The sequence below is a fragment of the Eretmochelys imbricata genome, chromosome 1 (assembly GCF_965152235.1).
Source record: "Eretmochelys imbricata isolate rEreImb1 chromosome 1, rEreImb1.hap1, whole genome shotgun sequence".
Lineage (NCBI taxonomy): Eukaryota > Metazoa > Chordata > Testudines > Cheloniidae > Eretmochelys > Eretmochelys imbricata.
In genome coordinates, this window is record NC_135572.1 from 239,003,659 (window position 1) to 239,016,688 (window position 13,030).

General features: G+C 43.0%; 1 protein-coding gene across 2 annotated transcripts in view; it reads left to right on the plus strand.

Moving 5' to 3' along the window:
* The window catches only part of ITPR2 (inositol 1,4,5-trisphosphate receptor type 2), a 340,705-nt gene that overhangs the window by 285,233 nt on the left and 42,442 nt on the right, over window positions 1–13,030 (plus strand). For both annotated transcript variants that reach the window (XM_077826251.1, XM_077826259.1), the window contains 3 exons: window positions 4,372–4,479; window positions 6,611–6,803; window positions 9,832–9,957. In XM_077826251.1, the coding sequence (XP_077682377.1) occupies window positions 4,372–4,479; window positions 6,611–6,803; window positions 9,832–9,957 (427 nt within the window). The remainder of the gene's footprint in view (window positions 1–4,371; window positions 4,480–6,610; window positions 6,804–9,831; window positions 9,958–13,030) is intronic.

A 13,030-nucleotide genomic window follows, 5' to 3' on the forward strand; every position in this document is an offset into this window, starting at 1 on the left:
AGATCTTATTATGTATAGGAAGGTTTGAAACTTATTTCGGAGTATGGTGGATTCTCCTTTACTTGAAGTCTTTAAATCAAGACTGGATAGCTTTCTAAAAGATATGCTATAGCTCAAACAGTAAATATGGGCTTGCTCTAGAAATTACTAGTTGAGGTTTTATGGCCCGTTATGCAGGTCAGTCTACATTATTACAATGGTCCCTTCTGGCCTTAAAATCTATGAAAAAACTGAGTAGTAAGAATATCCCCAGTTGAATTAGGATAAAAAATATGTAAGGGATCTAAACCCTCCTGCTTCGTGTCATAAAACAACCACTGATTGACGGATGAGGAAGAAATTTTCCCTATTGGCAGGTTACTCCATAATTGTCTACTGTGTGGTTCTTCCTCTGAAATATCTGCTTCTGACTGTTTTCAGAGATAGGGTGCTGGACTAGATGGACCAGTGAGCTGATCCAGTGTAGAAATTCCAAAGCTCCAGCTTAGGGCAGAACAGCATTTTATGCAGCTACAAAGTGATAGGAAATATTTTTTTTCTGGTTGGGTTTTCGTTGGGGGTTTTTTTTTGTTTGTTTGTTTTTTGTTTTTTTTTTGCATTCTCTTATTTTCTGATGCAACATTTAATATTTGTCATTTTTACTTTGTAAGGACATTCACAGATTAAGAATAAATTCAATTTGTCCACTGGTTCTTGGCAATCTCAATGTACTGGAAAAATTGCATACACAGGAGTTTTTATTAGATTAAAAAATGGAGGGATGAGGTTTGCAAATATCCAAATAGCCTAGCAATGAGTTTCATGACTGGCCAGGCTACGGTGTGACAGTTGTGTGTGTTTCTCCTTGATGCAAACCTGCCCCCTTTGTTGATTTTAATTCCCTGTAAGCCAACCACCCTCCCCCCTACGATCAGAGCTGACAAAGGAAATAAAGTCACTATTGTTTTGAATCCATGCATTCTTTCTTTATTAATTAAAAAAAAAAGGGGGAGATAACTGATAAGGTAGCCCAGGTGGGGTAGGGGAGGAGGGAAGGACAAGGGCACATTGCTTATTGTAGCCACACTACAAATCAAAACTGTTTGAATGACAGCCTTCTGTTGCTTGGGCCATCCTCTGGAGTGGAGTGGCTGGGTGCCCAGAGCCTCTTCTTCTCCCCACCGCCCCACATTCTTTGGCGTCTGGGTGAGGAGGATATTGAATTTGGGGAGGAGGGCAGGCGGTTGTACAGTGGATGCAGCGGCGGTCTGTGCTCTTGTTGGCTTTCCTGCCACTCCACCAGATGCCTGAGCCTGTCCGTTTGCTCCCCAATTAGCCTCAGCATTGCATCCTGCCTCTTCTTATCGCGCTCACTGAATGCCTCCATGCATTCAGCTGTGCCCTATCAGTGCGGGAAGGCAGCATGACCTCGGAAAACATGTCATCGCGAGTGTGTTTTTTTCGCCTTCTAATCTGCGATAACCTCAGGGACGGAGATGATAGGGGCAGCATAGAAACATTTTTACCTGCAGGGGATAAAAAGGGAGAGTAAAATTTAAGGTGATACATTTCTGAGAACAAAAGGGAGACTCTTTCACAGTGAATCAAGCAATTCACAGCAGACAGCACACATGCTTTAGGTACAAGGTCGCATTTTGCGTTTTATATTGAGCGCCTGCCGCTATGGTGACACAGCACACATGGCTGGGCAACAGAATTCGGTTTCCAGGCAGCCATGGTAAGCTAAAGGATACGTGGGTTTGGCGTCTAACACCTTCATAACATGTGGGAATGTTTTCAAACTGCAACATGCTCCTTTCCCATAGCAAGCTATGCTGGTTGGGTTTGCCATTTAAAAGGAGAGGCGGCGTTTTTTGGGTGTATGTGCAGCACACACCTCCCCTCACCCCTCCGCGTGGCTATTTGGGATGATCCCTTCACCGCTCCCCCCACCGTGTGGCTATGGGATGATCCCTTTTAGCCAAGCGCAAACAGCCCACGAACGGGGTCCTTTTACTGTACCCTTACAAAAATTCCCCTATTTCAACCAGGTGACCATGAATGATATCACTCTCCTGAGGCTAACACAGAGATAAAAACCGAATGTTGCTTGAATGCGTCCAAAACCCAGGACCATTCGCTGCCATGCTTTGTGCTGCAATGATTCCAGACTACTTGCTACTGGCTTGGCGTGGTCAAGTGTCCTACTGTGGAGGACGAAATAAGGCAGTCCTCCCCAGAAACCTTCTGCAAAGGCTTTCAGAGTACCTCCAGGAGCGCTTCATGGAGACGTCCCTGGAGGATTCCCACTCCATCCCCAGACACATTAACAGACTTTTCCAGTAGCTGTACTGGCCGTGAATGCATTCCAAGTCTTTAGGGCAAATCAAATGTTAAACACTATTGCTTTTAAACCCTGTACTGTAGTTACAAATGTGCACTCACCAGAGGTGCCTTCTCTTGCCTTCAGGGTCGGGGATCCCGCCTTGGGAGGGTATTGGCTCAGGGTGATGAAAAGATCCTGGCTGCCGGGGAGAACAGCTTCACTGCTTGCCTGCTGCACATTCTCCTCTTCCTCCTCCTCTTCCTCATCCACAAAATCCTCCTCCATGTTGCGTGAGACTCCCCCCTTGCAGGTGTCCATGAACAGTGATGGGGTAGTGGTAGGGTGCCCCCCCCCCCCAGAATGCCATGTAGCTGATCATAGAAGCGGCATGTATGGGGCTCTGACCCAGAGTGACCGTTTGCCTCCTTTATCTTTTGGTAGGCTTGCCTGAGCTCCTTGACTTTCACGCAGCACTGCTGTGTGTCCCTGGTGTAGCCTCTGTCCACCATGCCCTGTGTGATTTTGGCATATATATATTAGCATTTCTTCTTTTTGACTGGAGTTCTGCCGGCACAGATTCTTCTCCCCATACAGCAATCAGATCCAGTGTTTCCCGTTCACTCCATGCTGGAGCTCGTTTGCGATTCTGGGGGGACTGCATGGTCACCTGTTCTGCTGAGCTTACCACGCTGACCAAACAGGAAATGAAATTCAAAAGTTCCCAGGACTTTTCCTGTGTACCTGGCTAGTGCATCGGAGTTGAAAGTGCTGTCCGGAGCAGTCACATTGGAGCACTCCGGGATAGCTCCCAGTGGCTAATAACGTCGATTTGCATCCGCACTACCTGAAATTTGACCCAGCAAGGTTGATTTTAGTGCTACTCCCTGCAGAAGTCGATTTTAAGAGCCCTTTAGGTCAACGGAACAGGGTTGCTTGTGTAGACGTATTGCTTTATAAAATCGACCTAATGCGGCTAAATGCAACTTAATCCTGTAGTGTAGACCAGGGCACAGACTCATGAAGTGATAGTACGTTTACTGTTCTCTCTCAATAATAACAGACTGTTTACATTTAAGAAGACCTTTAAACAGGGGTGGCCAACCTGTGGCTCCGGAGCCACGTGCGGCTCTTCAGAAGTTAATACGCGGCTCCTTGTATTGGCACCGACTCCGGGGCTGGAGCTACGGGCGCCAACTTTCCCATGTGCCGGGGGGGGCTCGCTGCTCAACCCCTGGCTCTGCTCCGGGCCCTGCCCCCACTCCACCCCTTCCCGCCGCCTCTCCTGAGGCCTGCAGTACCCTTGTTTCTCCCCTTCTCCCCACCCCCAGAGCCTCCTGCACCACACGAAACAGCTGATTGGGAGGTGTGGGGAGAGGAGGGGGAGGCGCTGATTGGCGGGGCTGCCAGTGGGCAGGAGGCGCTGGGAGCGGGGTCGGGGGGAGCTGATGGGGGGGCTGCTGACGTATTACTGTGACTCTTTGGCAATGTACATTGGTAAATTCTGGCTCCTTCTCAAGCTCAGGTTGGCCACCCCTGCCTTTAAACATCTGACAAGACCTAAAGTACTTTTTTGAATATATACAATATATGAGTCGTTTTGCCCAACACGGAGGTGCAGCTGCCTCTGGGGTAGGAAAACATCAGTTATTTAACAGGACCAGCAACATCGTACAACAGCATATTGAAGAATAACTTGTCCATTTGAAATCATGGGGGAAGTTTCGAATGTAATTACCTAATTTGGAAAAGCAGCACTGTCAAAGGTATGCAGATTTTATATCTGAACTTAACTGGGCAGTGCTGCTGTTCTAACCTTTTGGTGTCTCTGAAAAACCCTCCAAAAAGACATGGACTGCTGGCAGAGTCAGCATTCATAAAATTTAGCTGAAGACTTGCTTATTTAAACTGGCTTTTTAACATCAAATTATTTATATGGTTATCAGCAAATGGCGTTTTGGGTTATTATTTACAGAAAGAGGCCATTGGGGCATGTTTGGACGGGACGTGTAAGTGGAGATGGTAAACCAGAGAACAGGAAATAAATCAAATGGTCTTCTTTTTTCTAGTTGGCTCGCCACAATAAAACATTGCAGCAGATGCTGAAGCCAGGGTCTGATCCAGAAGAAGGAGATGAAGCCTTGAAGTACTATGCCAATCACACAGCACAGATTGAGGTAAAAAATTCCTCACCAGAAGGGAAGCTATTGTGGTCTGAGGCCAGTTTACTTCCTTCAGAGCTTCTCCTTTAGATTTCTCCTGAAAAACAAAACATATTTAAATAGTGTAGCTTACTTTGAAAGGGAAAAAGCTGAATAATATCATACTGGGGAAGGGGAAAAAGGCCTGGATGTTCTTTAAAATTGGCTTGGTATATTTCAAACAATTGTCCTACCGTTGCTCCCCTGTGGGATACGGGACATTTCTTGTTATGGAAATAATGACTGGGGATAGCAGTAGTGTCTTGTAGACAAGAATAGTTCTTTGTAGCACATCAGTCACATAAACGCTGCTTTTCAAGTCAAGGAGGTTTATGGATCAAATGAGAACTTTGGCTGTAGTACAAAGTTTTTGAAGTGGCTTGAAGATTCAGTGCAGTTTTTGCCTAACAGGATGAGGTGGGTCTGGTTCATCAGCTCCTTTCCATATTGTAAATAGCATTCACCTGTTGGACGGAAAAACATTTCTTGACTTTGGCGGTAGTAAAAGGTGTAGAGTTCAAGGGTGGCAGCTTTAAGGGGATGTGCCTGCGAGGTGTGCAGGGCTGTCATTTGGAAACTGTGACTATCTGATGCAAATCCAGTTGATTAAGGGTGAGTAATTGCACGTAGACTCTCGTGTCAAACCACATCCTTCTTGGGGTCTGGTTTATTAAAAGAAAATCACAGTTCAGTGTCATTTTAAGTGAAAGCCAGTCATTCCCCAGCTCTTCAAAGTTCTGTCAGCTCCTGCTGGGCTCACTAGCTCCTTCCCAAATCCAGTTCCTGCTCCTGGCATTTCCTAAAGCCTCTTCCTCTTCAGGCCTCTGCCCCTTGTGGCAGGAGGCATCAGCCAAGCCTGTGGAGAGCCCCTTCACAGATCCTCTCTCACCCTGGGTCTCCTGCAGGTGTCTTGCTGTGGAGCAGCTCTCTCAACCCTCCTGCTCCTCTGGGTCTCTTTCCTAACTGTACTTAAGCTGCCCTTATATCCCCCCAGCTGGCCTAGTTGTTAGTCATAGGCCCCCATCGCATGACCCTGGGACTGAGAGGTACAGGTGAGGTGTCACCCAGGACTCCCCTAAAAGGTCAGCTCACCATAGACAGTACTACATTCATTGTGCACCAATACCCAGACACACTCACACACTAGTTTTGCTATCCTTGAGGTGAAGATACATAAATATATTGTTCTTAAATATCAAGCCATTTCAGAAGGGAGAGAGAAGGCAACTTTTTGCAAAACAGCCACAGCTTTGGGGACTTCCTGAAAATGAGGACGTAAATGACTCTGAGCCCAACACTGCTTCTGTTGAAATAAGAGAGGGGTTTGCCAGATCTGGGCCAATTGTGGAGTTCCAGATATATAGTCTGTCAGCTCAGCATACACAATTTGTTCAATTTGTGACTCAAATGATGGTTCCGTGATAATGAGCTCTCCAAAAAACCTGGGATCTGAGATCCAAGGTGTGTTTTCTGCCTAGTGCTGCTTCACCAGTAATACGAACTCCACAGTCAGATTCAGCAAACATTTCTAATAGAATGGAATCCAGCTCACTCTCAAGTAGTTCTGTTGGTTGTGAAGGACTAATGGTAGCAATATCTTGGGTTTTGTTAAGTAAGCAGATAAAACCCTAAGGCACATAGAAACTGGCACTATCTGAGTAACAAGGTGCTCCTTTCACATAGCCCCTTTCATGATTTACAACCTCATAGAGATGGGCTCAAGCTACAAAATGAAGTTCTTCATCCAAATGCTAAGCCCTTTAAAGTCTGAGAATGTTTGGATATGAAGTTTTGCTTTAGCTTATTATAAATATGGGGGCAGTTTGCAGGGCTCAGATTTGGAATGTCCTCAAAGATTGGGGATACTTGGATCTAGATTTTTTATTTAAGGCACACCTCATTTTAAGGCAGATTTTTGAAGGCAAAGAAAATTTTAGTATAAATTACTTAGGTAAGTATTTTTTAATGTAGTCTCTTGGTGTAATTGAAATTTTTAAAATTAGTTCAACACCAGTTTGTAAATAAAAGCAAGCTCTGAGTCAGAAGGGAATCACAGCATGACTGAGAAGTTTCTGACCCTGAAAGACACATACATTTGTATTTACAGATTGTCCGTCATGATAGAACCATGGAACAGATAGTCTTCCCTGTCCCCAATATTTGTGAATTCCTCACTCGAGAATCCAAAAGTCGTGTATTTAATACAACTGAGAGAGATGAACAAGGGAGCAAAGTGAATGACTTTTTCCATCAGACAGAAGATCTGTACAATGAAATGAAGTGGCAGAAGAAAATTAGGAGTAAGTACTATCTGTAGTTTCAAGGATTTAGTTTCAGGTTGTCTAATTGTATTTAAAACCTGTAAGTCACCAACCAAGTATTTTCCGTTTTCATTTTTACTTGTTTCCAATCCCTTTGATATTACAAGAAAACATTTTCCAAACCCAAGATTGTAAGTCACTGGAGATGTGCCACCTGGGGGGGGGGGAGAGAGAGAGAGATACATACACAAAGAAGAAATAATATGGAAAAGTGACTAATGAAATCATCTTCTGGGCTCTCAAGACCAGAATTGAGTGGTGGACTAAATGGGTGTAACTTCACTGAAAATTAGTTGCACCCAATTATGCCAGATGGAATTTTGGCCCCTAATGTTTAACAAGAACATGTGTAGTTGTGTACTTATACTTTTAAATATAATTCACTGAAAACGTCTTTCACCTTGGGCCAGATCCTCAGCTAGTGTAAAACAGTGTGGCTCCCATGAAGTTAATGGAGCCCTGCCAATTTATACCAGACCTCTTTGCACTGAGTCATTATTTACTATTCCTGGAGAATGATCTGTTTTCTTAGTAATAGTACTTTGCATCCCAGGATCTTTTAAAGCACTTTACAAAAATCCAGCTGGCTTAATTCCCAGCAGAACCCAGTCTGTGAATCCTTGGTGGCCAAGGGGACATACCTACTCAAACTGTTTACAACACCCATTCCGCTGGAGGGCGCAGCTCCAGCTGGCACAGGCAAGAAAGTGGATGGTGCTAGTTTCAGAAGGGACATTGCTAGAACACAAAGGGTCAGCTGGCTGGTTCCCTGGGGGTCTCTCCCAGGAACCCCACACAGAACTTATAGCTGCTCCCCCAGGATGGAGTTCTCAGGGGAGGCAGAAGATTTGCTGCCATGTGACCTCCCGTAAGAGTGAAGTTGTTTCTAGCATTTCAGGAGGTGGTAGATGGCAGCCCTGTGCACCTTCCAGGGTAAATCCAGCCTTTTCACAATTAAGCTTCACAGCACTCCTGATAAGGAAGTGGGATATAGATCTAAGGATCTCTTCATCCACCATTAAAATGCAGCTGCCTGAGAGGTAGAATACAGCAGCTCTTGAACAGTTCACAGCAGCATTGCACAACCAGTTAGGAAGGAAGTGAAGAATACCAGATACGGACAGAACTGCAGGAGGATTTGGCTAGCTAGAGTGGAATGAATTAACTTGAAGCTTTTACCACCACTAAAAACATGATGTTGGGTTGTAGTTTTTGTGAATTTAATTCCCAGGGTGTAGTTTCTATTTCAAAATAATTCTGCTCACACAGTAGGACTGGGATCCCAGTTAAAAGAAACACCAACAAACAAACAAAAATCCCCAACTGCTGTCTGAGAGAGCGCAGACTTGGATCTGATCTCTGTAATGCTAAACAAGCATAGATTAGGGGTTTTTTTAATCCAAAACAGAAATGCCCACATTTCCTTCCATAGATGAAACACTTAACAAGCTTCCCTATTATTTTGTTTGAAAATGCAATATACATTCAAGTGCTGTTTAATCTTTACCCCAGTGTCTGAGTTGCTATGTTATCATACAATGCTGCATTGCTTGAAATGAGAGGATGCCTCATGCAAAGGCTCCAGATCCTTAAAACCCAGAAGTTAACAGCCTAATTTTACCACAAGTGAATCTTAATGTTTAGTCTGAGCTGACTCTAAATGTGGGTAATTAAAGCTGACCTTACTCTGAGACAAAAAGATTCAGTTTGGGGAGTTGTCTGTTTCTAGGAGTGAACTATGTTCTTAGTCATTTCCAACAGTATGATAACAAGTGAAGCCCTACAGCCAGCAGAAAGGTCCAAGAAGGTCAAGGGTGCATCTTTTATGCATACAGGAAATTCAGAGCATTCTAGGAGTCTTTATAATTTCCTGAGAAAAATGTAATCTTCAAATAGTTAAATGTCACAGGTTTTAGAGATTTTGAAACACCATATATTAAGATATAATTGGAATTAACATTTTCGAACACTCACCTCGTGGGGTCCTAGAACTTAGACTCAAGCCCAAGCCCAAATGTCTACATCACAATTAAACAGTCCGTTAGCCCAAGCTCCATAAGCCTGAGTCTGCTGGTATGGGCCAGCAGCAGGTGTTTAACTGCAGCGTAGACATACTTTAACTGTGTTTGTACAGCCTCGAGCACAATGGAGCCCTGGTTTCAGAAAGGGCCTCTAGGTGCTATTACAAAAATAGAACAGATCTATTTAGTTATGAGGGAGGACTTAGAAGCGTGAGCACTGCATGTAAAATACTAAGACTCCTCAGTGATTCTCAGACTTTTTTACTGGTGACCCTTTCCACATAACAAGCCTCTGAGTGCGACCCCCCCATCAATTAAAATGTTTTTTTATATATTTAACACCATTCTAAATGCTGAAGGCAAAGTAGGGTTTGGGGTGGAGGCTGACAGCTCACGACCCCTCATGTAAGAACCTTGCGACCCCCAGTTTGAGAACCCCTACCCTAGATCCTTATTGGCAGGGTTGAGCCTTCCTCTCTCCCTTAGGTAAATTGTGATTTATGTGGTTTCAGTGGGTCTTTTGGAAAAGATCGTAAGCCTGAGACTTTGACTGTTCTGTGAGGTCATAAAAAACCCATTGCATTTTTTGTAACAGAGGGTCTGTGTTCCAGGATCTTTGACCAAAACATCCTCTTCCCTCCACTCTTGTGAAGCATACAGGGAGCCATTTGTCCACAGATTTCCCCTCTCCTTTCGCTGTCAAGTGAAATGATTCCTTCACAAAAGGTCCAGTCCTCCAAACTTAAAATAGGTAAAACTCTTGTTACTAAGCCCCAGAGGGTCGTAATTTATAATAGATTACTGGGATCCTTCTGGGTGGAAAAGCGCCATGTAAATACAATATACTAGGACTATTCAACCTGAATATTTATTTTGGACTTTACTGTTCTCCATTAAGCTGCATTTCTTGTTTGCATGAACCTGTTGCTCATAAGCTCATGCATCTCCTTTTCATTTCTCCAATGCTGCTTTTCTCTCCTGCCTAGATAACCCAGCCCTGTTCTGGTTCTCCAGACACATCTCTCTCTGGGGGAGCATTTCCTTCAACCTGGCTGTATTCATCAATTTAGCAGTTGCTCTCTTCTATCCATTTGGAGATGATGGAGATGAAGGTAAGTGATCTTTTTTTTTTCCTTATATTAGTGAACATTTTCAGTTATAAAGCAACACAAGCCATTCCATCACCAAATAGCAATTCCTATGACTCTCCTTCTGCCTTGCAAAGCTCTTGAATAACTTAAACAGATCAGGTTTCAGAGTAACAGCCGTGTTAGTCTGTATTCGCAAAAAGAAAAGGAGTACTTGTGGCACCTTAGAGACTAACCAATTTATCCGAGCATGAGCTTTCGTGAGCTACAGCTCACTTCATCCGATGAAGTGAGCTGTAGCTCACGAAAGCTTATGCTCAGATAAATTGGTTAGTCTCTAAGGTGCCACAAGTACTCCTTTTCTTTTTAAACAGAACAGCTAAGATTTTCAGAATTCACTAGTCATTTTGGATGCCCAGTTTGAGCCACCTTAACGGGGCCTGAATTTCAGAGGCCGGACGCTCAGCACTTTCTGCAGATCAGGCTCTGATAAGATGTCTCAAATCAGGCACCCAAAATCACAGGCACAGCTGAAAATCCAATTCAATAGACTTAGTTGCTCTTGAACATTGTTGTATGATATAATATGAGTTGATTCTATGGTGTGTTTTTATATACTGTAGGAATCTCATGGGAAAAAATGTGCTGGAATTGTTAGGCATAGTATTAATTGCTGCCATCGGTTTGGGCAGCTGCCAGTGTGGTATTTGGTATCAGTCCTATGACAAGGACAGTATTGGTGACCAGAATTACAGCAAAAAATCTCTAGCAGACATTTGGGTGCTATATAAATCACTAAATGAATATTAAGAATGAAAAGAAATTTGCAATACTGGCAAAGGAATCACGCAGTCTTAAGTTTGTGAAAAACATTAAACTTTTTTTTGTTCTCGCCTCAAATTTTTTGCAGAAATGAAACGTCTTATTTAATCCTCTCTTGTGTCTTTGTATGTGTAATCTGGACTCTTTGGGAAACAAAAAAGCAACACTACCATACATCAGAGAATGTTTTAATATATAAGCCTTGAATATAAGCCATACATCAGAGAATGGAAAGTTTTTTTTTCATTGATTTCAGAGGGTTTTGGATGTGGTCAATGATCTGCATTTCTTTGAAAACGTACGGAAATATTCAGTGGCCATTTAGGAAGGCATGATATGGAATGAAATTATTTTAAATATGTTTCATTTGTCAGTTTTTGACTGCTGTGCTATGCTGCTATAAGGATAAAATAACACATCATTTGCAAATGGTAGATTTATTAGATTAAAAAGCAATGATGTATTTAAAAGCAAAGTGATTTTTGGCTCTGGTTCATAAGAAATATATTGAATAATATATTCCATCAAATGACTACTGTAGACTTGTTTTTGTAGCCTAAACATGCTTAAATGGGGACAAAGGGGACTGCATGACTCAAGAGATTGGGAACCGAAATAGAGAGCCATTCATCTCTAGGTCATTGGTTCACATCCAGTCCAATTAGTAATGTGACTGAAAGTCACTTCCATCTGATGGCTCATGTGAATGGAGTGGGTGGAATCAGTCCAGGGTCTAGTGGATACATGTGCTCTTCCCAAACGCCACTGTCATAATTGGCACAAACCGATGGGTCTGGTTGGCAGACTCAACAGAGAGGCAAAGGATTAAAGTGGATTGGCAGGGAGACTGAACTGCCCTTTGACCCCCTGAGGTGGTCTCTGCAGGTTACAGCACAGGCACATCAGCAGGGTTAAGTCGGGAAGCTTTCAGGGCCGAGATTCCTCCTGTATATAACTGCTCTGTAAAGAGAAGATTCTAGTCTCCACTGCTCTCAATTTTCTAAAGTCTAAACTTGTTTCAAGTGTATGTGTTCCAGACCATAAAGAATAACAGAGAAGAAACAGAGAGTTCAAATTATACCACTTAAACTAAGACATATTTACCTAATCTGAGAGTTTTACAATGTGTAAAATCCTCTGGGCTGCAATCAGTAGGTATTAACACTTAATTTGAACTGCAGGCATGTCTAGTATTAGTTTAAGCAGTCCCAATAATCCAGTGGTTTCAGTGATAGTTCAGTTCACTTTTCTAAATCCCATAATTCCAGGCAATTGTAGATGTAATTAGAGATTTATTGACAATAAACATGGATGTGGTGAAGCAGGAATAGTCACCAGACAGACTCCTTTCTCCCTCCTCCCCTTCCAAAAAAAACTAACTCTAGAGCCAGGGTTTATTTCACGTTTTTTCCCCCTTCTCCTTGAGTAAATCAGCCCACAGCCATGTGTCTGAAGTGCTCGGGTTGATCTAATCAGCCTAAGAATGTTCTTTTAATTTACTTCTGCTATTCCAGCATCATATGATATAAGTGAAACTGCTCTTCAGACATCGGCTCCTTGCCTCAACTGTGCAAGTCCTGTTAAATTAAATTGATTGACCTGAACCAAGGAGGGGGGAAAATGACATTTTAAAGGAATATTGAGGGCTTTGGACCTACCTTTTAAGGAAGAACTCACGTCCAGTTTAAAGGTATATTCCAGATTTGGTAGAAGTTTCCCATTCTAGTTGGTAGCAAAATTATTTTACAGAGCTGGACTTGAACCAATTGCCAGGATATAAACACCCTCAAGTCTGGAGAAAGTTTGGATGCACTCTGAATTTGGAGACCAGAGGCTGTCTCTGTTTTTTCCTAATCCCAGTGATATTACTTAGTCCTGGAGCTGTTGCCATTGTTTCTGTGCTGAGCCTATCTTAACTGCCTCTTCACATTTCCCAGCCACCACCATTTTGCCTCACCCATACTGGATGTGCACTTCATAATGTGAAAAATAAGTGTACTACATTGACGCAGTCCAAATATTTGAATATACTGTTTCATGGTACAATGATTACACTAGAGCTAAGGTGCCCTAATGAGCTTTGCAAAAGGGAACTGATTGGCAAATCACTACAACAGACTGTCAAGTTGTCTCTTCCGAGCAATCCACAGATTTAATGAAGACTTTATTACCTACCCTTATTGTTAGCTGTGTGAAATTAACCCTAATACATTAATAGTATTTCCCACTATGATCATGCGAAGTTATGGTCAGAAGGTATGTTGCATGATTCATT